We start from the raw sequence: 27,178 nt of genomic DNA on the forward strand, positions 1-27,178 counted from the left end.
ACTGTCTGGATTTCAGTGATGCAGGCTGCAGGGAAGTACCAAAGAGTAAAGTTTTCCAGAGCAGAACATGCTAAACCTCTTCCTTCCATGATGGCCCATGTCCCAGCAACCTGAGGAACAAGGGTCTGAGCAATGCTCACTGGCTTATTCTCTGTTTGATGTTGTGACATGCTTTCAGTGGGGATTAATTAGGATTCCATTGGTTTAACGCAACAGGGGCCTAGGTTCAGCCTCAAAGGATAAGGTTGAGGTGACGGATCCTTTTCTAGCTCCTGTATCCTGGGAGTGAGCGATGGGGGATGAGGTGAGGAAGTGCCAGGAAGCCACTACTGCCAATGTGAGAAGTAATATATACACCCAAAACTAAATGAGGGAAGGGATGGATATAGGGACTCAAGTCCCCATGGTGTCAGGTCTACCTTCAGTTTTCCAGACGTGTGGCAATCCATCACTGCACCTCTCTGGTTGAACTGCAAACCCTTTCCCCACCATGTTCAGCTCACTCAGCATCAAAAAAGAATTTTTGGTGTCATTTTATAGCATTTCCTAAAAAGCCTGCTCATGTCTTGCCCTTTGAGAGGTCTGTATGGGAACTGTGATTCAAAGTGGAAAAACTAATTATTAGGTTCAGAAGCACAGAGCTGTGCCACTGCAGCACATGCCAGCTCTGAACCTTCCCCTTGCCTAATCAGGGTGACAACGGCAGAAATATTTTCAGCAGTGGTGCTGGCCCTGATGCCCATACCTGCCAGTCAGGAGTTCATACATTAAGATTCCCAGTGACCAGTAGTCTGCCGAAATGTCGTGACCTTTGTTCAGGATGATCTCAGGGGCTACGTACTCCGGGGTTCCACAAAAAGTCCATGTTTTCTTTCCAAATCCTATTTTCTTTGCAAAGCCAAAATCGACCTGCAGAAAGGAGCAGAGTACCATGAGGGCAGAGCACAAGAGGGAATGTCAGCCACGTGCTCCACTCCTCTTGAAGTGAATCAAAGCAGAAAGGAGGTTTCCTCGTGGGAATATTCCCCTAATTAAAGCATCGTGGGTCATTCCAGAACCAGGCAACCATAGTGACCTTTTTGCTGATTTATCCTTTGTAATATAAAAGGAAGATTCTTGCGAGGGACGAAGAAAAAATGCGAACACTGAGGGTTTCTTGGGAGATGTAACTTTGTATCATTCACAGCTCATGTTGATTTATTTTGGTGTTTTTTTTTTTTTTTTAATAAACTTCCAGCCTTTACCTGAGCAAGGAACTATTTAGACTAAATACTGACCATGTTGGCATCCACTGAAAAATTCAGATTTCTCTTCCAACATAGAGAGCAATGCAGTACAAGTGTCCTCCCCATTTACTTGAGGCTGTTACAAACTGTCGGTAGGCTCACAAACCTCAGCATGCCCCTATAGCAGTGCCCCTGTGGCACCGGCAAGCATGGAAAATCACTGGGAACCGAAGCTGTCCTCTGGGGGCCCATGCAGAGCTCAGCTTAATAAGCTTACTGTATTTTTAGCTCTAGCCCCTCTGCCCTCTCTTCACTCAGTGCTGTGTTGGCCCAGAGCTGTGGTCTGTAGCACACTCTGCTGTCCCTTGATGGCTGTGAGATAATCCTGCACCTTCCTGCACTAGTCAGGGGCAAAATTTCCTACATGGTCACAGTCCCACAAGAGATCTGGGACACTTCTTGTGCTATCACGGACATGTTCAGGGAGATCAAAATGTCTAAGGAGGTGGGCAATGGTGAGGGGACCAGCAGAGACCCTGGTCCAGATCTTCCTAGAGTGGGAAGGACAGTCCTGCACCTAATCCTCCTCAGTCATCCGACAGCACACTGGACCCCCCAGCCTTAGTGAAACGCTGTAAAGGATAAACTGTGATGTCATTCATTAGGCTTAGTGTCATGGTGACACATGATGACTGCCACCGGGCCATAAAAGTCCATGATGGTGATGGTCTGACTTACTGCTCCCACCTGCTGACGTTCCCAAGTTTCCCTTCCTCAAGGCAGGGAAGAGTCCCTAAATCAACCTTGGCCTCCCTGTGACTCTCAGGGAGCGCACCAGCCCGTCTTGGACACAGCTTTTCTGAGAAGTGCATTGCTGTGTCCTTCACTGATGGCTTCCCAAGCACCTCTCACCAAGGGAAGTCTTGCTTTTCTTCTCCCCTTCTCCATGGTCTCACGTGGCATTTAGGGTGTACCTTACATGCAGGGCACCTCTACAGTGATTTTTGAGGCAAAAAAGTAGTACGAGTAAACAAAGCAGCACAGTGAAACGCTTCAGAAACTCCTTAATTTGGGGGGTGGATGTCTTGCACACTCTGTCATCCTGGTTTGAGGAGGAGGATCTTTCAGAGGGACACCACTGAGAAGGACCACGACATTCTGGGAATAGCAGTTTCAGGAAGAGCCTTAGGCAGTCGTCCCAGAGGAGTTTGCATGGATCAGTCAGGTGCGTTATTGGTGCTAAAACACAAATGGCCCTTACAGAGCAAGAAGCTGTATCGGCCACAGTTCAGTAACATAGCCTAGAGCAATTAATAATAGTAATTTCTTGCCATGACAAGATCATGATTAGTATTTCCATTAAGAACTTTTTTATTGCTTATGCAAAGGACATGACACAGAAACACTACCTCACAAAATTTGCTTCACCAGTTGTCCATAAAGCCCACAGATGCAAGTCCTTCCCCCTCTCCCACCAATATCTTAAAACACCTATTTTCAAGTTATTTTTTAGTCTTTCAGTAGCTCCAAAACAGCTGGATGGATTTCTCTTGATGCTCTTCTCTGAACATTTCCACTTCAGGACCACAGACCCGAATTTGAAGCCAGAATTCATGTCTTCCAGCTCAGCTATATCCTGAGCCTCAGTCTGCTGGAGCTTGGGAAAATATCCCAGTGGTGGGTGACAATACCCTTGCCCTGATCTCATCTAAGCATCTACTGATGGCCACCATCAGAGACAGAACCCTGGGCTGTTTGCTTCTGACCCTCTATGGTTAATCCTGTGCTCTCCTCTACCCCTAACACCAGTTGTCCGGTAGTAACGGTGACTTTTTTTGGCAAACCAGACGTTGCAGGCACTCACCAGTTTGGCATAACCTCGATGATCCAGAATGAGGTTTTCTGGCTTGAGGTCCCTATAAATGATCCCTTTGGAATGCAAATAGGCAAATGCTTCGACCACGCATGCTGTGTAAAACCTGGTCGTTGAATCCTCAAATGAACCTCTACATAAAACAAGAGAGGGAAAGGGGATAAAGCGATTAGATCTCTTCCCTTACTAGACTTCACCCTACTATTAAAATACTTATACACTACAGTAGAATCACTCTAATAAATAATCTTTCTAATAGAAAGTGGCAGTTGCTAAACTCACCTTTATATATAAATTTAATTGCATTTCCACTGTTGAAGATAGCATCTTTGCCTTCAATCCACTTTCATAACAAACTTTCAAATCTAAAACATTCTTATTTATTTAACATAAAAATATTTAGTTTTATTTTAAAATTACATCTTGTAGAAGTAAAATTTACAAATATCTTCTAAGTAAAAGGTGATTTTTTATTATAGTATTTCACTTCTGTGTGATAAAGCTATTTTGAGCTGTGGAGATCAAGAACTCCTGTACTAATGTTCAGAACTAAGACAAAAAGGAGAAAAATTACAGTTGCTGGGACTTCAAGTGTTAATTGCAAATTCAGCATAAACTGCACTTTTGGATCCTCATTTCAGCACCCAGTTTGCAAAGTTTTCCGAAGCAAACCATATCCCCCTGCCCGCTGGGAGCTGGCTGAACTCAGAAGTGTGTCTAAGCTAGGTGGCAGCAGAACCACAATTTAAAGCTGAGACAATTACAGATGAAATTATCAGCCTCTGACAAAAACGATGAAAAATACAACCTGGCACCTGCTAACTTTGCTACAGTTCTCATTTTAATGGTCTGGAGAAGGCACGCTGTCAGGAAAAGCAAGGAATACAAAAAAAAACGTGTTCTAGGTAATTAAAATAGAATTTAATCTTTGCTTTCCGATTAATCTTTCTAATGCATTTATTTTGCTTTCCAAATTTAACCAAATCATATTCCAGTTATGAGCCTATTATATAGTTATATGTGATTCATTGCATCTTTTCCTGCCCCGTGGGTGTATCGCATACACGTCCCACGTACACCAGCACAACCCACCTACCACCTACCTCCCCACAACCAAAACCAGCTGCTGCAAGGTCAATCCCTCCCAAGGCAGGAAATACCAGGACCACATTTCCTTGTGCATTACAGTGCCATATGTAATTATATGCTTTCCTATTTTTTTCCACAGCACTTCTGCGTCCTGTCCGCATAGTGCTCTTTGCAGGGTGTGCATTTGATGCATGATCCTGCTTCCCGCTTCGATGAGTGGCCGTTGTTTAATACATGATATCTGGACTAAAAGACCATGCAGGACTATTGATTTCCTCCTGCTCATCGCTACCATACATGACTGCGTCACAAATATTAAGAAATGTTAATACATATTGTTTATCATAGTGATTCCGTGATAGAGGTGGATGTTGCTATTCACAGTTACAGAGGGCAGGCAGAGGAGCAAACACTGAGATGAAAACAGATCTTTCTCTGGGATGGGAAAGTGTGATTTTTCAGAAGACTTCACAGAAGTCTGCATTTTTTACCTTGATAATGCACTTTCCCGTGGATTATGTTCGCAACTGTGAACTCTCTCTAACACCACTGCCATCTTAGGGCCTTGGTTTATAAGTCAAGAGTCTAAGACAGCCACGGCAGAAATGCCTGAAGGTGCCATCTCCACTGGAAGGACCCTATCTCTAGAGCGTGGAAGACTGCAGCGAGACTGGCCTTGACATTTCATCTCCTGCAATGCCTGGCCACACCCTGCAGCGTCATTCTCTGCCATCACACGTGGTGTCCAAAGTCTTTGTCACCCTTAGCACAATCCCAGATTTCCCCACCAGGTGCCTGAGCCTCCAGCGAGGCTCTGAAACATGAGAAACAGTAGCATGGGCAGCGAGGACACAGCCCTAACTTTCGTGGTTGTAAAAGGCTATTGTTCTACGTAATTAAAATTTATTAATTAATTAGATTAAAATTAAAATATGCCACCAGCTATTTAGGGGTACCATTCAGAAATGAAGATACAGGAAAATGTCAGTCAAAGACTTACTGTACTTATTGCATGACTACCATCGCTACCATCACTACTTTCCGTATTTTTTCAGAGAGGCCATGAGAAAGTAGCTCTGGTTAAGTCTCCACTTATATAAAGCCTTGTACATGTTGGACGCAACCTAAATCAGTCTTTATTCTCAGTTATGACTAGATTCACTTTGTGTCTAGGCAACTGCGTAGGAACAAAAATATCTCCTCACCTTTCTGGGATCTTAAATCAAACAGTGTGATAAGATCCAGATTTTGCCCATGAAAGATGAAGACCTCTGGTTATCTGAAGGCATATGAGAATATATTCCACTTTTTAAGACAATAGTTTCTTAAAACTCACCTGTCCCTGAGAATTGTCCAGAGCTCTCCACCTAGACAAGCTTCCATCAGCATGTACAGGTACTTGCTGTCCTTGAACGTCCTGTAGAGCCTGTTGTGGGCAAACAAGAAAATCGTAAATAAATCCACCAGCAAAGGCACCAAGCTTTCCCACTTCTCATGGACCGTGGACTTCATCCTAGGAAGCACCACAAGACTAAGTGTATCTTTTAGAGCTAGTGCTACGTTTAAGGAGATAATTTCCATGTCTCTTCTTAGATGGGAAATATTTCAGCAGAAAAGGGTGGGTATCTTTGTGGTGAAGTGTATTGTGGACCTCAGAAGAAGACAGCACCACTGCTCTGGGTGCTACATATGAAATCTGCCATTTCTAACGGCATAACCTGACACTTGGCTTTCCAGATGTGCTTGAAAGAGAAGTTTTCCTACCATTTTTCATAGCATCATATCATCTTATTCTTCACGCTACAGAGTCTGGCTGCAGATTGGCAGTCTTCTTTCCATGTGGTCATTTCAAAGGAGCACCACCCAATTTGTGATTCATGGCAGAACTTAAAGCCACTGATCTGGTAAATTTTAAAGGGAACCCACTGACATGCAGGTATCTAAAAGTGCTCTTCCTCTTCTTCCCAGGGACTGAATGTGGAGGAAAAATTGCCTAAAGGTGTAGACGGGACAGGCTTTATGAACTCGACCTCCTGCTCAAGTGCAAACTAAATTGTGTGGCAAAATCCATCCTCTGTGTTTAAAATGATATATTAAAAAATTGGAACCATACAACTACGGAAATAAAAATAGGGAATTCAGTATTAGCTGGTTTGTTTAATTTTAATGTTGAGCTATTTTTGTACTTCTATTTACATATGTGGGTACATCGGTTCAGAGTGCCTGCAGGAACGAGCCCTCTGTATGTGGATACTTGAAAGATTTCTTCGCAGCTGCACTGTTTAGAAATAAATTTTAAAAATCCGAGCTCCACAGCAGAAGGGGATGCTGAAGGATATTCTGTTATGGTGTATTTGTTCCATTCATGGGAATTTCCAAGAGTTAAAAATTAAATGGGCTGATGCAACATGACGTAAATTCAAACAGGTGGTTTTGCAGATTGTCTCTTCCCAGCAAGTGAAAAATTCAGTTATTAATATCTTTTATGGAGCTGTGTGATGGACCAGGGGAAAAACAAAGCAGGATTTGGTTCCTTTCAAAGGCATTCAGTTAAACATTGACTTAAGGTACGTAGAAAAACATCCTGGCAGCTACAGCTTGGCTCTGATACGCTTTCACATCACGATGCGAGACAACATTTGTCTTCTGTCTGTGTTTGCGTAGCGTCCAGCAGACAGCTTAGTAGCAGTTACCCACTACATTTTTGGCACGTTTAACACAAAAAGATCCCAGCAGGTGTGGCTGTGATGCAGGCAGGAGTTTGAGTACTGAATATGCTCAGTGCTGATCTACCTGGGTAAATATTCTGTAGCTAGAAGGTACTATTTGCAGCCACAACAAAATTTAAAGGCAAAAAAATGAACAAACTTACTGACCATTTCATATGGTTAAAATTTATGAGTTCAATAAAAAAACCCCTACTTCTTGCTAGTTGGACAAAATATGATTTATCTTAATAAACATTGCATCTACATTAAGGTTCACAGAAAGCCTACATATTCAAGAATCCAAAATTTGAGTAACTAAATATTTTCAATTGCTCAGTAATTTAAATACTACCGAAATAAGGCATAACTTTCTCTAGTTACAGTAGTCCTGCTGAAAAATTGCTTTCCAGAAAATTTTATGGGCAATAAATCTGGCCTAAAATGTACAGAAAAAAAAAAAAATCAAATATTGTTTAGCAACTGTAATGGAAGCATAAAGTTTATACATGATGAAACTGCAGTATTTCAGTAGATCAAGCAGTTGTAAGTTTGAAATGTCACAATATTTGAATTCATTTTTTATTCATTTTCTTATTCATCTAAATATTTGCAAATCCAGTGCAGACATCCACAGCTTAACACTTGTTTGGCCCTTTACCAAACGCACACAGAGCATTTTGTTCTGTGAAATTCTTAGCTTATCTATGAGTAAGTTTTATTTAGTGGTATTTGGCCTCTTCTGCTTCTTTTGCCCAGTTAATGCATTTTAATAATCAAATTGAACTATTCTTCAAACATTTTGAATGAATAGTTTCATGATGAATTAAGAAAATAATCGGGGGGTTCTTCAGGAAATTTGTCCTTCCCATTCTGATATCCCATAGGTTTTGTCCTTGCTTCAAGATTATTTTAAACCCACCTTTCACACACAATTCATCTATCAAAGTGCTAAGATTTCTACCCATAGCGCACAAAAGAATATCCCAGCTGGCCCAAGAAAGGGTATAAACAGGTTACGAATAATTTCTGTATAGAAGCTGTAACAACGTCAAATCCCTGTGGATATGCAAAAGAAGTGAAAGGGAAATGAAGACTCAGAGTTTGAAAAACCAGAGAGGATTTTCTAGTTGCGGCACATATGATAGCCAAAGGTTCCACTTTATGACTTAGAAAGTCCCTTCCTAGTGCAGGATTTCCACAGGGTATTAAAAATAGTTAAGGGAGGCTTGTTACTGTAAAGGATGGGAATCATTGCATGACATGGAAGGAAAATACCTACAGCTAATGCATCCTTTAATCACCTGCCTACTGAAAGAATAAAAAAGTGGGAATGAAGAAGTATTTATTTTATGAGCTATGAGTATCAGTTAAGAAACATTTGCAGGCTCGGGCTTTTTATTTAGGATGGGGTATTTCTGGATATGGTGTCAAAATGTCCCTCTGTTTGGCTGGTCCTGCACTTCACTTCCCTTTACATTCTCATCCCGAGACAGCTCAGGCTTCAGAAAATAAATCTATAGGCTGAAATAGCCTGCAAGGTATATTTGGCTCTAGCCTAGGTAATGGGGGCACAATTAGAGTGTGAAGGAAACTGCAGCTGGGTAGGGTGTCAGGCTGCAGTTTTCACCCATGAATCGGAGGCGAGGCCGTGGGCTCTGGGGGAATCCCCAGGATCAGCCCGGGAAGGAAACACCCCCTTAACGGCTGATGGGTGGCCGTCCCAGCCACATGCTTGCCTTTGCACTTATCACAGAGGTTTGGTTTCACGTTTGGTTTGGGTTAGTATGTCTCTCTGGAGCAATTTTTGGGCGTGGGGTTGATCTCCTCCAGCAAAAGGCAAGTGCTTCAGGCATCTCTTTGAGGGTGGGACACAGGACCCTTGGCTTAGACAAGAGGCTGCCCTTTTAGATACCTCCAGTTTGGTGAAATGCATTGCCCTGCTAGAGGTCCTCACCACCCACCACTCTTGTCCTGACTTTAACCATGTAAAGAACCATCTCTGCTTCCTGCTGACACATACTCACAATACTTGAAGAGTTAGACAACTCTGCTATGCCTGGCACCTGATTTTATTCACTGAAGAATTGCATCTGCTTAGGTTTGGAGGAGGGATATGGTTTTAGTGCATTTGCCCATGATGAGTTAAGGGACACTGAACTGGACTTATCTAATTCACCCCAAAGAGAATTGCTGAATGCAACTCTTTATTCACATGGCGCATGATCTCAAAAGATTAAACCCTGCCTTCCAGCTTCCCTTTGTGGGAAGGAAAATTCAGATTTTCAGAAAAAAGAGGAATATTAACCTTGAGCAGGGGTGATGCTGAGTCACGCTGTGTATATCTACATGAAGCATTGCCTGCCAACGTTGGCAAGCTCTGCCCAGGCTGTGGGTGTGCTTGCTCCAGTAGCCACAAAGCCATGTGAGCACAGCATGGGGACAAAGCAAACTAGTTAAGACATGAGTTTAGGCTTGTGCAGACGTCCCCCATGGGCAGAGTAATCTCACATTGGCCTGGAGAAGACCTTATTCCTATTCCTTGCACTGTATCTGCAGTCCCTTGCAGGAAAGCTATGGCTAAAGTATTTTTCTAGTGAAGGATGTATTATTACTGCGTGGTTTTATGAAATGCCAAGATTAGCTGTGCTTTGCCCCCCAATGGCAGCATGTAGGGCAGAGGGACGATACCTCACAATGAAGTCTGAGTGTGCACTCTGCATGATCTGCTTCTCTGAGCGGATGTGCTCCTGCTGCCTTGTGTCCACGATATGACGTTTCTTCAATATTTTCATGGCAAACGTTTTTGATTCTTCGCTTTTCAACTGGACCTTGGGTAGAGCAGGTAAACACAATAGTTAGAAGCAGGACACACCCCACCCGCCAAGCTGTGACAGTCCAACTGCGTGGGTACCCACTAATCCCACCACTTGACCTTCAAATAAGTCCTCTCACCTCTTCAGTCATCAGCTTCAATTCAGCATCATCTAGATTTCTAAATATTTGGCCTATTGCCAAATTGAAAAGCCATTTCTAAAACTCAATGTGTTTTAGTGAAAATGCAACCGTCATCATTACTCTCAGGTCAGAAGATGTTGCTATCTAACGTACAACTTTCACAAAGCCTTTTTCTACAGCTAGTAACAAATGCACCAGCTCTGGCAGGGAAATGCAGTCCTTGGATGTTTGTAGAGGATGAGCAGAGCTGGCTTTTCAATGGCACTTCTTGGTCACGTCTTTACTTTTAACCTTAAGCCTCAGCAACCTATTTTTAGGCTGATTTCCCAAGAGGAAGTTGAAGGGAGTTGTTTGCTTGCTCGCCGGCGTAACCCTGGTAACTTCTGAACCCTGAGCCATCTCCGGCCTGCTCTGAGGGACCCGTACCCATCCCAAAGACAGCTGGAAGGCAGCCATCCATTTCATCTTGGCCATCCCCTCCTAGTCACCACCAAATGAGAAAGGAACCTCACCATTGATCTACTAGGCCTCTTAGTTTGCTAAATTCCCACAGCAGCTGCTCACAGTAATATTGCCAGTTAAATGTTTTTCCCCCTTTATAGTACGAGGTGCCATTTGGCGGCTTCTAATTTGGTTTTCTTGTAGGAATTTGGCTTCAGCCAGCAGATGAGTGGCTTGTCTGTAACCAAGCTCCATCAGAAATCCAGCTTGGCTTTTAGATTAGGAGACAACATACATGAAATCACAATTTATTTAATATAATATCTATTTTCTTGGTAACAAAAAAACAGGCTGATATGAGACATGGCACCTTCCACACTCTTCTCACGCTTCATACCGTGACCTGGAACAGTTTCCTCTGAATTTGCTTTGTTCATGTAATGGTTCAGGTTTCAGGGAAAATGCAACAAGGGATGGTATCCTCAGCATTTCCTCTTGGTCAGAAATCAAACTGGTACTCAGATATCCACAAAGACACATATAGCTTAAGGAAATCAAACCCTAAAGGCTGATTCACAGCTGGCAAAGAGACTTCCAACACCACCACAAATGATGCAGAAATAAACCCTAATTAACGAGAGTCCACCCATCTATGGCCAAAGTTTTCATCATAAGTTCTTCAATACGTATATGAGCACACACGTATTTCTCTAGCTGTTTTAAAACCACTTGGGATTTCGGTCCCTAGACTCATGGCTTCTTATTTTCCGCACAGATGCAAGCATTTCCAAGCCCACATGAAACTTTTCTTTTTCCAAAGGCGCTATTCTGCATTTCACACTAAGACTTGTAATTATTAGCTTTGCATGAAGCCTGTGTTTGCTGTTTAATCTTCAGGGAGACAGGGTACAAAGACCTAAGCAATCCACATAAAATAAAGAAAAACATTTTTCCTCACCTATGCAGTAGAGCTGCCCAGTTATTTATTGAACTGGTGCTACATGGCGCTGCATTGGCTATGTGGTTTGACTACAGCTCAAAGAAGAAAGAAATTCTACATTTATGGCAGACTGAAAGTGATAAAAACATTTTTGGTTTGGGGTTAGGGTTTAGTGGGGGTGTTTTTGTTTCATTTTGAATAAATGGCATATGGACTTTAGTTCAACTGTTTGAAGTAAAGTATTTGATATTATCCAATCTAAATTGAACCAGGCTGTTTCAGGGGAACAGGGAGAGAAGTGAGGTGACACACAGAGGATGAAGACATGATGAAAGTTAAGGTAAAATCTGGGCTGGACAGAATTTACTAAAACTTGCAAAACAAAAAAAATAATTAAGGTTTAGTATGACCAAGTATATACTTCTGGAGAAATCATCCCTCTTGCTTTTCATGGTAATTCAGATTGCATGGTTTCCCATCAGACCTGTCCATCTGGTGACGGACAAGTGCAATCAGCTGCCACACAAATTATTTCAAACAAAAGTCTGTGCAAATCCCTATTAGATATTACAGATCAGATTAGCTTGCTTTCAGCCTGTATTTTTAAGGTTAGGCTGTCCACAGACAAATAACAATGAACAGTGGAATGAAGAAAGTAGCTCCAGTAGCAAATTTGAACACTTCTTGGTCAATTTGGACGTGAAACATTTCTTTAAAAAAAAAAAGTATTTAGCACTCTAAACTTAATTGAAACATAAATTCCTATATTCCTAATGTTAATTTGTACTAGACATCAGTGTTAAAAACAAACAAAAACAACCTGGTGGAGGCTCAGATGAATAAATACCAGTATTTTATAATAAAATTCCGTATGAATAAATTGCAGTATGTCCTGTTCTGGTATTATCATTTTAATATCATGGATTCTAATTTTTGTGTCTTTCATTAAAGAATCTATTTCTTTAATTAATTACTGTTTTTTCAGAGGTGCCTGAGTACATGATGGAGAGTCTGGGGAAGTAATCTGCTTTCCTATACATACTTGCACAGCTTCAAAATATATACAGGAAAAAAATTACTATGAGGAAGCAAAAGGCAGCAGTTTTATTTGCTGTTTGATGACGTTATCATTGCCACAAACGTTGAAATATAGACCAATCAGGCGGCTACAATTAGCTAATACAAGAATTTGACCTAATGCCACAGAAGAATTCAGATCCATTTTCCATTCCCCCTCCTGTTGTGCTTCATAATGCAGAGGATTTGCAAGAGTTTGAGAGCTCAGGGGGATTAATTTGCATTAAATGTGCTCATGCATCAAAACAAGCTTCCAAGGTACAAAATCTAAGGCTTACATTTTGGATCACCTGGTTGTCCACCTGGAAAATGAATCCTGCAAACTTCTCCTCCTTCCTCAACATGCCTGAGTCCTCCCCTTGCTTTGGTGTTCCTGCCAAATGTGGTAACTGTGAGGACTGTTTTTATGATGTAAAGCTGGGGTCGTTTCTATTATTCTTGCAAACAGTTATTTATAATATTAAGCTCATGCCCACTAATAGGAAAAAAACCATGTCTAATCCAAATTTTATTTCAAAAGCAGAAAAAAATATCCATGAGTCAAGAAGATGAGAATGGGCTGCTGAGAAAACCTGTTCTCCAGTTATAATGAGAAAAATAGCACAGGGAGCCACAGAAGCCACAAGGATTTTGACTCTCAGCTCAGAAGGAGGGGGTTATGTTGGACAGGAAGCCCAACATCCTGAAGAAACCCACCACAAAAATCAGAAAAGGGAAAAAAGTGTGCAGTTTTCCAAGGAAGGCAGTTTGCAAAGGAGTCACCCTTGCTACACAGCTCACAAGATCAGCTTTCACTCATTTGGAAGCAACATCTCATATTTCAAAGGTCCCGGGACTACTGATTCAGTGTAGACCTGCCGGAGCCTTGGGTTTCAATCGCTCTTCTCCAAAAGCAGCCAACCAGTAAGAGGATCAACACAGGGTAACCACCAACATTCATCTGTCTCATACTTTTTTTTGCAAGTTAAAAGAATTTCTGGTCCTTTCCCTCCTGCTTTTTTCACTCTTCTCCTCACATCGACCTTATCCAGTCATTGCTCTTTCACCAGCACAAAAATCTCTGAAATGATCTCTCTTGGAGATTCAGTGCACTAATGGTAAAAGTAAACATCAAGGCCACTGTAAATGTCCACACTCAATAATATTGAAGTTGCGTACCTGCTGAAAGGCCCAGTAGCAGGAAAAAACTAGAAATAAAATTTATAGCACTGAGTATACTCCTTCCCTTTCTCTCCAACTTCATACACATGTTTCAGCTTTCCATTTTATGTCCATCTCATCACTAAGCCCCGGCACATGGTCCATATCTGCAATTCTGTGTCCAACTTGCATGGACATAATCACAAAACTCAAAGCAGGCTGAACAGCTAACCTCCACCGAGAACAGATCCGTACCATCTTTTCTACTGCGATAAATCCCAAAACAGTGAATCCTTGTAACGCTGTAGTTACTACACCTCCTGGTGAACCTGCCTGAGCTCTGGCCTTCTCTGGTAGAAATGAACCTCTGGAGGAGAATATAAGCTCTTTCAGTCGTGGAACAGGAATACATTTTCTCCCCTAAAGACAAGAAAATGCAATAGGGAGTGTAGTTAAATAAAGCCCAAACACCACCTTAAGAGGTGATATACAAAACGAGAGTGAGAAGAGGTAAAATTAATTGTAGTAGATTGTTTTGCAGGATTCTTATCCAGGAAATGAACTGCATCCCAGTGACAAAAATAACAGCAGAAATGTTTATAACTAAACAAACACATTGTAGAGGAAATAACAGAATAAGAAATAGCTGCTTTTATTTTGCATATATATGTATTTTGCATATATATTTTTGCATATGTATATTCAAAAATATAAGCATATAACTATAGAAAAATCTATATAGCATATATATTTATATGCATATATAATACACATATAAAAATACATATACATATATACCTTGCAAAATATTCTGGTCCAAGCACTGTGGTGATGGGATATCACACTCAGATTTGGAGCTGCATGTGCATCTTCAACCAGCAGATATTAACTGGACAGGGCTACACGGGACAAGTCAGGCTCCTCCCTCTTTTTGTCCCATCCCATTTCACGAGCTCACAGTGACTGCCAACTTCATGAAGAGGCAGGTATTCCTGTTCTCCATGTGACACCTTTCCAGAACTCTGAAGCAAAGCAGCCCCACAACACTGGAGTGGACAGGAGTTGAAGCAAGCAGTTTGCTTCTGTGTCAGCCCCAAAGCTGCCCTCTCCCTACATGTCTTGCAATTCCATGTCACTTGGGGACTGCTGTCCACCTGGTGCCATAGACTCATCATTTCCTCTTTTGCTGTGCTTCCGCGTGATGCCCCATTCCCATGTCACCAGGTGGTTTTTTTGCAGTCTGAGTCATCATGACAAAGCTACCCCTGAGCAAACCCAAAAGGATGGGTCACCATCTGAAAATATGTTCAACCAGAAGTTATCTTGAAGAGGACATGAAGCCACGGCAGGGAAATGGACTTCATTTTGCTCCCAGTAAGTTGAATTCACAGGACTACCTTTAACTTCTCAGCATTGAGAAAATAATGCTGCTTCACTAAAGAAACTTTAAAAAGTTCAATATGAAGGGGATGAAGATGTCTTGGTAGTGAGTTGAGTAGAAGAGGAACAAGACAAGACACAAGCGCAGAGGAGAAGAGGAAGAGAAAAGAAGAGGAGAAGGAGAGATGGAGATGAGAAGAAGCAGAAGGACAAGACAAAGAGAAGAGATCCAACCTCTCCTGCTTTTCTAAGTCCTTGTTTCATTAGACCTCAGCCGCCTTCTCCTGGGCTTCCCGTGCTTATATGAAAATGTTGGAACCGCTCCAAAAGCATTGTTTTGCTTTACAGTGTATAAACTTCTGCAACTTTCAAAACACACAGTGTGCTTGAGGCTTGATTTTCTTTTTAACACAGCTATAATTCATGATCAAATAAATATGGTTTTATACCTTAGTGCTTTTTCAGACTTTCTGTGAAAATGGATATAGATGAAACAAAATCCAGGCCTTGATGGAAAAAAAGAGTAAATGGGTGTATCTGTATGTTTCTTATCTTTCCTCTCTCTCTCTGTCTGTCTTTACTATACATCACATATGTGTATTATATATAGTCGGCAATGTGAGCAATTTCTGTGCAACTCCAGTGAGAGCTGAACTGATACAATGCAAGCTGACCTTGAGAATCTGTAAACATTAATAAATATTTACCAGGATGTAGAACAATCCCAAATGAAGAATTTATTTTCAGTGAAGACTATTGAGGTGCCCGAACCTTGCCATACCGAGCCTGAGGATATGCTATTTTAACTGCACATATTCATATTTGGTCTTCTATTCCTCCATGATCTTCTAGGAGAAGACAAAGAACCTCTCCCAAGTTTCTGAATTCCTATTTACCACAGTCGTTGTGCCTCTGGCTTACAGCTCTTGCATGGCTGTGGGTTTTCCAAGAAGCCCTGTAATTATGTTTTTTTCTCCAGGCAAATGCTATAGATATTTGCCACTATGGTACCCTGTGCAGACCCTTGAAGCCATAAAAGATCCACAGACCAAAGGGCATGAAAGCAGAGCTGAACACATATTTATATTTAAAGTTTATCCTTGCTTCATTTTGGCAGCTTCATAAAGGTTACAACTGGAATAGTGTTTGCCACTTAAAAATTCCCAGATTTCTTCTCGTTGATATAACGGAGGTCTTTGAACATGAACTTTTACAGCGTCTGGACATTGTGCTTACAGAAACCTTGCTCATGAGCTTTTTCTGCTGATCTTCAAGGGTGCTGGCTGGGCTCCCAGGTAAATGGGAACACCCACAGGGAGCAGAGTTTGTGCAAGTAAAAAATATTTCATTTACTCTGTAGATGTGGCTTTTTCCTAAACATGCAGTAATGGTGAGCTTTTAGGAGTGGGACAGAAGCTTTTCTTGAACTCTTTTGTACATGACTCACAGACAAGTTTCTTGTTGCTCACATCTCCTGTTGAACTCCCCATGTGGGCATTGCAGTACCTCTATAATGACAAAAGATGCTTTTCCAAAGGGCTTTTGCTAGCTGTGCATTTTGCTATATGTGTAGTATTCAGATATAATGGTGTCACAAGTCAGTGCTATCATGAAATGCGAATATCTTCGTATCATGTTAAATACTAACTGACTCAACTGCAGTGCTCGGGAACTGAAGTGCAAGTGCTTTTGCTTGCTGGGTATGTCCAAGGTCCTTTATTTTCCACTGTTTCCCAGCTAGATGCATTCAAACCAACAAACATAGCAGCAGCTGTTGCTGAGCGCAGCACTTGCAAGCTGAGCTCTGCTAATCCCAACAGCTGAACTGCTGCACGAACGAAGTGTCGACTTCTCTCCCCCCAGCAAAATAGTACAGCATGCTTTTGGTACTGAATATATTTGTGTTCTTCCAGGATGAAACAGATTTCTCCATCATAATACTCTGCCTTACCACTTGCCTTCTTCCCAGCATTTCTTGTTACTAGGCAAGTGAGGTAACATCCTGCTCATATTTATGCCTCAAAGCCTACTGTGGTGCTCAGTATTGAAGATCATTCCATTAGGGTTTTGAAGGTAGTTTGCACATGTCCATAAGGCCAGATTCAGCCGCTCTCCTGACCTGAGGCTTAGAGAGAAATTGTAGTTTGTGTATCCAAATTATAAGCAGTCTACTTGGTGCTTCTCACTATTTCCTTTCCACTTCGTGCTCAACATCACATTAGTCTGGGTTAGTGGCATGCTGTGTGCGAACAGGCATGGTGATTGGACTGGGTTAGACTGCAAAATAGGTCAAGACTGAACAAAAAAAGACCTAAGATGGAAAGAAAAATAATGGAGTAAAAATTAAGTCTTTAGGATATACTGCAGGCTGAAATTTTGAAGGATAAATCAAGAATTAATTACAAATGGGCAGCAGGGTGGAAACTGTCCATGACAGTGACCTTATTTTCTTTAAAAAAGTCTAGATTCAACTGGTTGGGAAAGCACTAAGTATTGTATCACAATCTGAGTGCTATGGGACTCTACAGGAAAACAGATTGCAAAATTACACTCTATGAATACACCTAAGTATACATTAAAAAATGCACAGTCTTTAGAAAACCTCAGCTATTTAACAAGTTGCTTAATCAAAACTGAACTGTGCTAAAAACCTGTAATTCTATGTTTTGATCTCTGTACTAAAAATTGATATTCAATGCTTGACAACATGTACAACCAAGTTTTTTTCTAAGCAAGGGCATTGGGAAATGTATTAAAATTTGTGTCTTTCTATAAAGCCTAGAGGTAAATATTTTCCAAAAAGGTCTAGAAGGAAAAGGATAAAAAGCAGTGAGAAATGTGAACTGTTTCATGCACAAAATCATTCCAATAAAAATTAAATAGCAGAAGGAGGGTTATATAGCTAAAATATGCTAAACCAAAAGGAAAATCTCACTACTATGATTTCTTGAAAATATGAGATGGACCCAAACTCTCCAACACCATACATGATCCAGTTCCGCTCCTGCGTTTGGATTTGTCTGCAATGTAGCACCTATTTTTATGTCTTATTCCTGCCTCCAACTGGAGCGCAAGCCTCCAGCTTGACAGCTAATATCCTGATCCGGCCTCTGACAATATTTGATGGGCTACAAACAGTGTCTCATCTTTCCAGACCTTGACAATAAGCCTTTCCACTAACAGACAAGCCCTTAGAATATGTTTCCATCTACAAAGGATGTATTTAGTTCCATTAGGAATTAAAAATCAAAGGTAAAATAAAAAAAAGCTTTGCAGTGATCCAGCCCCATCTGATGGTATCATTAAAATTAAGCATCCTGCATATAGTTATGAACAGAAGGGAAAAAAAAGGACCAAATGTTTATAACCAGAATTTTGCTCAACTCCATAGCAACAGTTCTATTGTCAAATGAATGTGGGATTTCCTCAGGTACCTTATCTTCAAATCCCTCACTTACATCTCAGTTTCCTCACCTTGATGGCACCCAAAATACCCACTCTTTCAAAAGGAAGGAGCCCAAAGGATTAATGACAATTAATAATAAAAATTAAGACACTTCAAAGAGAAGATTGATCTTTCTAATAAAAAGCTTCGTAGTAGCTGGAACAAATGGATAGCTACACAACTGGAAATTTCCACTACTAAATATCTGAATTACGCATCTGTCAGGGTATTGGAAGACAATTACAGCATTTTTTTTCCTTGTCATCTAATTAATTCACTAATGGTTTTGTTTACAAAACAGGCTAGAGGCTATAATAAATTTGACTGCACTTCATAATCTGTGGCCAGATCTCTCTTAAAACAAGAATAAAAATGAAAAATGCCATACTGTCCATTTTAAAAGGTCTTGTATAGTCCCAGTAAAATGTGGCTGAAACTAAGGCTTAGTTTTTATGTGCATGTCTTTATTAATCTCCATATCATAAAGGAGTTTTAGTGGCCACCATCAAGCCAAAAGACTTTAAGCGGGTCTGTGTAGTATATGGCACCATAAAACACTTTCATTAATGGCTTGGATTATGAAATAAGAAGAATGTCATTAACTTTGCACCTATCAAGCCAGAGAGGGCTGGGAGCACTTTTGATAAGAGCAAGGGAGTTCAAACTGATTTTTACAAATTGAAGCAACGACTTGAAATAAAGGGGACTCTATTAGTAGTAGAGTCCTGAGCAGAGGAAGGTCCAGGCTGGACTAACGTGCCTGGTTGGGGCATCACTCCAAAGAGGTGAGAGCCAGTTGGAGACTAAGGAACAAGAAGGATTACAGGCCTAGAAAACATGAATTAAATGTAAAGCTCAAAAGAAGCACATTTATTCTTTTAAAGAGAAGAGTTCTTCAGGATCATGTGATAATGGTCTTCAAATACACACAACCCAGCCTCAAGGGTTGTATATATTTGTACTACAAGCCTACTACAAACTACAGCAGGGAGATGTTAAACAGTAGGGAAAACCTTCCAGGGAATCTCCTTCCCTAAAGGCTTCAATGACAAATTAGGGAAAACTGGTTAGAAGTTGGTGAGTATATTTGACTTTGCCATGATGATGATCTCTTTGGGTCTCTTCCAGTCTGAGGTTTAGTGACCATATGGTTGAAATATGTGCTCTAAGTGCCACCAACTTCTGCAAAACTGCTGAACATTAAAACGTATGATTAAATGTTTTGTCAAGTCAGGGCTAAAAGTTGAGACTGTCCTTAATCTGCTTATTGCCTGCTGCCTTCAGGATGTCCCGAGCCATATGTTACCCATAGGAGTGCAGAAGGCACAGCTCCCTCTGAGCTTGCAAAGGTGCAGGGATGGTGGGTAAGTCTACAGCTTTTTGCTGGTGCATCTGCATGGACAAGTGAACAAATATGTAGCTGAAAACAAGTCTCAATCAAGCTTTTGATGGGGTGTGGAGAAAATATGTTCTTTTTGCAATTTCATAACAACGGGAGTGATTTAAAATCTTCTTCCCCATCGCTGAGTGATTGTTGGAAGAGGTAACTCTGTAAATCAATGTAACAAAAGGCATGTGTTCAGGTGTGGACCTAACTTTTAGCCTATCCGTGCCGAGCCATCACCTACGTGAACTGATTTCACAGCAACATTGACTAATCCTGTACGTTCAGGCACTCCAATACATTTATTTCAGAGCTGTCTAAAATAATCTTGATTTAATTCCAAAATAACTGACCTAGGGCAGAGTATTAGAAACACAGGACTTAAAAGGAAATTAAAGAACAAAGACAAGAGCAATAAAGCTCAGGAGAGATGATTTCTGAAGGCTGAGGACACCTGACCTACATCCCTGTCCTCTGCAAAGCAGTGCTCTGCGGGACATGGACCTGAAATGATGTTCCCTATTCCAACATATTATTGAGGCACCTAGATCCCAACACAGAAGATGCTCAGCTGACACAGCACTGAGAAGCCAAGCTGCAAAAAAATAGTGGATGCATCTGTTAATCTGTGCTATTAAAAAACATGAAGTCCACTCCTACTGTTTTCTTTCTGCCCTGCTAAGGGAGGTGTCCCTCAGCTGGGCAAGATGTGTCCCAGAGCAGCTTGCACCTACTTGACAGCCCTCCGAAATGTGGGAGGGTTGTCCTAGGAATGTGGCACTGGCCAGCCCTGGGCAGGACTCTGGTCTCCCCAGTCCTCCTGTTTGCTTTTCAAACATTGATGATCACACAGGTCTTGCTGTAAGTGAACAAAAGCTTTTTATTTGCTCCTGTTCCAGTGGCAGAGCTGGTCCCCATCTGAAATAGCACAGTCACTACTCAGCTCGTTTCTCCCATCGAGAGTAGCCTGGATAAAAGCTGACTACATAGTCCATTGCGGATGAAGAAGGACAATGGCATCCATAAAGACAAGGCATGTTGCTAGACGTATCAGGTAGCCATAAAAAAACTGAGAAAACTATGTACAACACCAATGCAAATCTGTCAGAAACGTCTCTTGACATACCAAAAAAACCCCCACCCCTACCTAGAAAAGCAAGACAAAATAGATATTTCCACTTGTAATCACCATAGAAATGAAAACTATTTACATTTTGGGCTGTCTCACGTAAAAGTCATGTACTTGTGTACGAATGCATTGAAGAGGTGACCTCACCAACAGACAGCATTCACAGAGGAATCTGGAAAACCATCGTATATTGATACAAACCACAGCTGGAAATTAAAATGCAGATCAATGGGAGCGTTATTCCTTCTTGGCCAGCAAGACCCAAAGTAAGCCTGAGATATTCCAGTTTCCAACCAGACACCACAAGTTATTCTCCTGAACGATACAGAGATGTCCTGGGAGGGCCTGCTCACAGTGGCCAAGGTAAAGCTTTCTTGCAATGTACTTTATTTATCTGATCAATTTTACTTTCGGAAAAGACAAAAATGATAATGTTTTCCAGGAACAAATTTCAATGCTGCTGTGCACCAGCAGGCTACCATAACACACAGGGAACAAAAGATTTGATTCCTCCAATACATTTTGCATTAGTTCATTTTTTAGCCTTAAATTATAAAACGTGTGTTTCATGTAGAAGATAGAAGCAAGAGTTAGCAATTCTAGGCTCAATTTTGACAAAAAGAATATCTTCTTGTTTTAATAACAAAATTTCCCTTGGTGGTAAAGAAAAATAATAAAACCCGGAGTGTTAAGCTAAACTTTAAATGTCTTTTATCCTTCTGTGTGTAATTCAGTATTATGTAAGAACAGAAAATTACCTTAACCAGCATTTCCCTGCTTAAGAGAGCAGGGGCAGTGGGTTAAATCTACCCCTGAAGAAAACCCCTACAAGGTGATGGAAACATTCGTCCTGTCTGCAGCTATGTACGTGGCACCAAGGCTTCCTGAAGGCTTCTGAGATTTAGACATCTAAGAATTAAATGTCTTTACCTGACTACGATCTGATATGTTGAAGTGATAGAACATATCCACTCCTGCTCTTCCTCACAACTGGCCAAGTGCCATGCATCACTTAGATTTCAAGATGTCAATATCTTAACACTTCCAAATTAACTCTGTAAGCAGCCAGAGGACTGGCCCTTGGTCATCAATAACAGTCCAATTTGCTTTTGTATCTGTGCTGTTTGAGGGTCCTATAAGCAACACCTCATGAAGACAAATTCATGCATCTTCCCGGAAACACCTTGAGGTTTTGAAACATCTTGACAGCATGCTTCAAAAAAGCCTTAAATATGAAAATAAACCTCACAAGCTCCTTCACAAAACTCAAAACAAGCCCCAGACTGGTTGATCACCTCAGGTGGCGAAGCCAGTAGTGATGCTAATTTAGGAGACAACAGCTGTTGTCAACAAATGCTGTTGTCAACAGAAAGGGAAGGGCCTTCAAAAGGGAGGTTTAGTGCAACTCAAATTAAACTCCTGCTCTAAAGCATGTTCCACAGCAGATGACTATAGAAGGAGCGAGGCAAAGACAACCTTCCCAGGCTACGGCTGAGCTCTTATGACCCTTTTTCCAAAACAACAGTTGCTAATATCAAATAAATAAATAAATAATAATTCCAAACCCAAACCCCAGGAAGGAAGCAGCGTTCTCATGGACATACTCTCCTCCGCATGATTTTACATACATCCAAACAGGAAAAGTCAGATATAAACCACGCAGAAGAGCAAGTTGTACTTTTAACACAGAATTTACCCATTATGTCACAAATAATCACGAAAACACTTCATTTTGCTGGTTTTCCAGTTCCCAGCACTACGGGTGCGTTTGGCTCCCACAGGGCTATGAAGCAGGGATTTTCCCAAAGTTCTGTGATGGCAGCAGTAACTCTGTTCACTTCTCTGCCCCTAGCTTACAGGAGTTCCTAACATACTGTACTGGTGTTCAGCATCAGAAGCTCCTCTGTGGTCAGCACCGTGATGTAAACTAAGCTCTCTCTATTATAAGTTTTTGTATTTACGTGATATTATGAACGGGTCATGCAATGGCTGCTATTTCAGTCTCCTCCTGCTCAGGCTTTGTTTTAATAAAGACTGCAGAGCTCTAAATCCAAGCAGAGCAAAAAGTAAGCTCAGATTTTGTCCCTTCTTTAGGGTTGTCCTATTTCAGACATTCAATCTACAGCTTTCGTGCTAACCATGTAGCTCTATCTCTACACCAGAATTTGAAACTGCTTAGAAGAGACATCATACTGTTACTCCAGTTTGGCTAAGTAATATTTTAGGTTGCTCTTTCAATCTTAGGACTCAACAGCTGCACTACTCTTCAGATTGTTGTTGAAAGGCAATCAACGCCATAAACATAGGACTGCTTGGAGAGAGAAGATGTGTGCTCCTCTCTCAACCTCATACATAAATTCTTGGTTACTGCAAAGCATTTATTCATACTTTTTTACTTACTCAGAAATGTAATTCAGCTTTCTTCAACCATTAGAAAATATATAATCCAATCACATAATTTTCTTGCAGTTATTCAGGTATAATAACAAAGAAAAATTGCAAGACTCGTAGCACAGTACTTATTCTAGGACATAATGCAAACTTCAAAGAGGAAAACGTTACCTACCAGCTCAACTCGTCCAAACCCTCCGACTCCAAGGGTGTCAATGATGTTGAAGTCAGACAGTTTCAGGTTGGCAAAGAAGGCAGCTTCGGCTTCATATCTGGATTTTTTTATGCGAAAAAATGGAAATTTCTTAGAGGTGCAAACATGAGTACTGTGCAATACTGTACCCGAATGGCATGAGTGTGGAACAGCCTTTACCTGCTTAATTTCCATATTAGCTCTTACAGTTTGCTATTGTTCACACCAATTGTTTTGCTTGTCCCAATTACAGCATCGTTCCGATATGCCCGGTTTTCCAAGTGAGAAAAGCAAACATACCTACTGCATGCCTACAATGCAAATGTCTGGTACTGCAATTCATCTCCAGCTACCCAGTGAAGGCTACATTTTGACATTTTCTATTGATCTTCTTGTGGGTGAGGTTTTTTTTGGTGTCTTTAAGTACTTTTGGAAGACAAAGTCTCTCATAGGAGTTTCTCTTATCCACAGGCTGGCAGTAGTTTCTACAAATGTTTATTGAAAGTGGCAAGATCATTAAGGTCCCTGGAGAGAAATCACAGCCAGGTTTTATGAAATCAGATCCGATAAGCTGCAGGCTGGTGTGCGAATTCCTGAAATGAATGACTTCAGTCACACATCAACATTCGTATACGAATATCTTCACTTCTTTTCCTCGTATAAACTCACTTGGAGTAGACGTCCCAACCCAGGAGGTCCCAAAATCCAGATGCTGTCTCTTATGCCCATATCCAACTGGCTCACAACACAAGTTCACCAAGCCCTTGACTAAGGAAGCATGCAAATTGAACACATGCAAGCCTGCCAAAATAAGCTTCCCATGACTGTCCTCATGAATGTGATTCCTTTAAAATAGCTCCTTGTCAAGGTTTATGGTATTTTTAGAATGGCTCGGAGGGGAAATGGATGAACAGGATCCACCCACTCAATAAAGTTTGACATTCAGCTGTCGGTGAAGTCCCTGTGCATGTACAACCTTTGGCTGCTCACGACACAGACTTGTATGGGAAAAGACCATTGGCAGGGTTATGGAGAGAGGCATGGAGGGTGTAAGGGGGCAGCTGGCTTGTTTTTCAGTACTTAATTTAGCCATAATATCTTGCAATTAACAGATAGAACACAATTTGCTGTTTCACCTGGATGCTTCATTTGTGCATGGTAATGCTAGTGTAAAGATAAAACATCACAGTGTTAGCCACAATCATATATATGTATCCACCTGTCTATCTTTTTAATGTACCTTGTCCATGACACCTGTCTCTAATTCAATAATGGGATGGAATTGACTTACTGACTAATACTCTTCAAACCACCTTCTTTAGTTTATTTAAAACTGCAATGACATTGGGGGAGAAGAAGCAATAAAAACTAATTTTTAAGTTAAAAGGTAAAAATAAAAAGGAAGATGAAAGGTCACATCATCAAGCCCCAAATCCAATGTAATAAAGCACAATTTTATCTCAGGGATGCTGTCGAAAAATCACTTAAGCTCTGCTTTGTTATTTGTACTGTCACCAGACCCTCTCAGTGACCTTGTTCCTGTGGCCACAGCAGGCTAATGCATCAGATTTTGGAAACCAATCAGTGCTGAGCCTGCTTCAAACTTGGGATAACCTTGTGTGACACAGCTGCTTATCAATCACTTTATACTCATCATGAGGTGCATACTAAACCTGCCACTAAAAAACCTCTGCTAAAAGAAAGACATATGTATATGTTCCCTTCTAAATCACAGCAGACACATCATTTTAAGGGTGACAGAGCAATGAGATGAGTCTAATTTTCATGATAAAGGTATAGACAGCACATGAGTTATCTTCCACATTCCTGACCAGTTAAATACACTTAATGATTTATAATTGCTAGGAAGATGAAATCCAAGAATGGAAAATTTCCCTTCAACAGTCAAATAACAGATGCAAAACTTCGGGTCAACAAGCCTTGCATTACTTTTGCCCAAGGCTTGGGAGCCTGCCTTCTTGATGGAAGAAGGCAGGAAACAAAATGCAGAAGGAAGTCATCTCATGCTTCCAGGGAGGCAGGGGACCAGCTACCCCGTCTTCTCCCCTGGGCAACTAGTGAAGATTTCACAATGCTGAGCAAGCAGGAGATGAGAGATGCCAAACAGCAGTGTGTCAGAAGGGTTAGGGTCTCCAAAAATGTATGGGAGAGAGAGATGAAATTTTTTTTCCCTGTAATACCTCTTCTCCTGAAGGATGGCCAAGTTGTACAAAAATGGTGTATAGTTCACATCATGCAACATGAGAGGACAAAAAATGGGGAAGACACGGCATGGTGCTGGCAAGGCAAGCAGGATGCTAATCCCAGGCCCCGAAAATTCCACCAATTCTCCTGAAAATCCCTCAGTTCCATAGGAGATGGGATCCAATGCTGCAGTCCCAACTTCTTCATCATTTTGTGTGTCGGGTCACAGAAGCCAAAAGCTCTGCTGATGGCTTTTAAAGGAAAAAAATGTGGCTCATTTATTATTTTGCTTAAAAAAATGTACTTGCAGCATTATTGTGATTGTTTTTTTGAAATCTCTTGGCTAATTCTCTTTGACAGACTGCTTATGTGTAGTTAGCACATACCAGTGCAATGAAGCATATAAAACAAACTGGATGCAGTTTTCTACATACTGTGCAACAGGCATCCAAAACCCAAAACAGAATCCAAAATTATATAGTGAAACCAAAAGGTGTGTAAAATCAAGCAAGCAAGCCCTTCACATGCTTAGTAATGACAGTCACATCTGAATTCTGTTTTATTCCCAGCTACCAAGGCCAAAGTCCACTTACAAATCAAAATCCTATAAACTAACAGGAGTTACGCACTTCAGCCCTGCAAAGCTTAAGAATAAATTTCTTTAGTCACTTAAATACAAATTTTGAAATGCAAATAGTCCCAAGTCACCTACTAAATCAAAAATCGGGGTGTAATCCTCATCCTGAAATTTAGAATATGAATTCAGCTTCCTTAATTTGAGTGTGCTGCTCCTGAAACAGAAAATCCTAGGATTTTGCAGCGTGTGTTCTTCGCTTGACAAAACTATAGTATAAAACATATGTGATATCTTAATTTCATCACCTCCAAAAGAAAAGGAACTCGTTCAAGGTATGGGGAGGGCAGTACAAAGAAGTACAGAAGGAAGTTTAAAAATTAATATCGGTGGGTCTATAGGAAAATGTTCAGTTCTGGACCAGGTTGAAGAAATCTGCTATGCTCAGATACTGGGGACGATGCTTGCGATATTCCCTGGGAATGTAACAGAAACGGGATGAGTGGCAGAGACAGTTTGACCAAACTTGTGCAAGCTGACATGGAAATAACTCGGCACTCTATGGGAAAAATGTATGTGTGCCAGGTCAGGTTGTATTTCTTCTGGGTACCACTTTGCAGATGCCAAAGCTTCTTCCCATCCAGTACTAGCCAGTCTCATGAGAAAGGCAGTTATATTCTAAATATGCAGCTGTATGATGGTGCTCTGAGACTTTTCAAACAAGAAACTACTGAAACCTCACTGAAACGACTGGCTTTCCATAACAACCTCAACCTAATCAGTATTGGGGCCCTACTATGGAAGAGTTGGGGCTTGGGACCATCACTTCTTTCTCTCCTTCCAAATAAAATATATACTCTTAAGGAGCTGCTAATTAAAATGCCTTGATTCAGCTTCCTCCTCAGCACGGATAGGCATCACATGCAAGAAACCAGAGTTCTTAGGGAGATCAAGAGTAAATAACATCGCCCACATGTCCCGTTACTTTGAAAGAGCAGCGCAGGAGCCACAGCCCAACCATTTGGGCA

The 27,178-nt window shown here is 41.1% G+C and overlaps 1 protein-coding gene across 5 annotated transcripts in view; it reads right to left on the bottom strand.

Moving 5' to 3' along the window:
* Nucleotides 1–27,178, bottom strand: part of PRKG1 (protein kinase cGMP-dependent 1) — a 553,253-nt gene that overhangs the window by 9,773 nt on the left and 516,302 nt on the right. For all 5 annotated transcript variants that reach the window (XM_075423234.1, XM_075423233.1, XM_075423236.1 and 2 more), the window contains 5 exons: nucleotides 23,354–23,450; nucleotides 9,585–9,724; nucleotides 5,525–5,614; nucleotides 3,091–3,232; nucleotides 746–909 (listed from right to left, as the gene is read on the bottom strand). In XM_075423234.1, coding sequence (XP_075279349.1) covers nucleotides 746–909; nucleotides 3,091–3,232; nucleotides 5,525–5,614; nucleotides 9,585–9,724; nucleotides 23,354–23,450 — 633 coding nt within the window. The remainder of the gene's footprint in view (nucleotides 1–745; nucleotides 910–3,090; nucleotides 3,233–5,524; nucleotides 5,615–9,584; nucleotides 9,725–23,353; nucleotides 23,451–27,178) is intronic.

The sequence above is a fragment of the Opisthocomus hoazin genome, chromosome 6, assembly GCF_030867145.1.
Source record: "Opisthocomus hoazin isolate bOpiHoa1 chromosome 6, bOpiHoa1.hap1, whole genome shotgun sequence".
NCBI lineage: Eukaryota > Metazoa > Chordata > Aves > Opisthocomiformes > Opisthocomidae > Opisthocomus > Opisthocomus hoazin.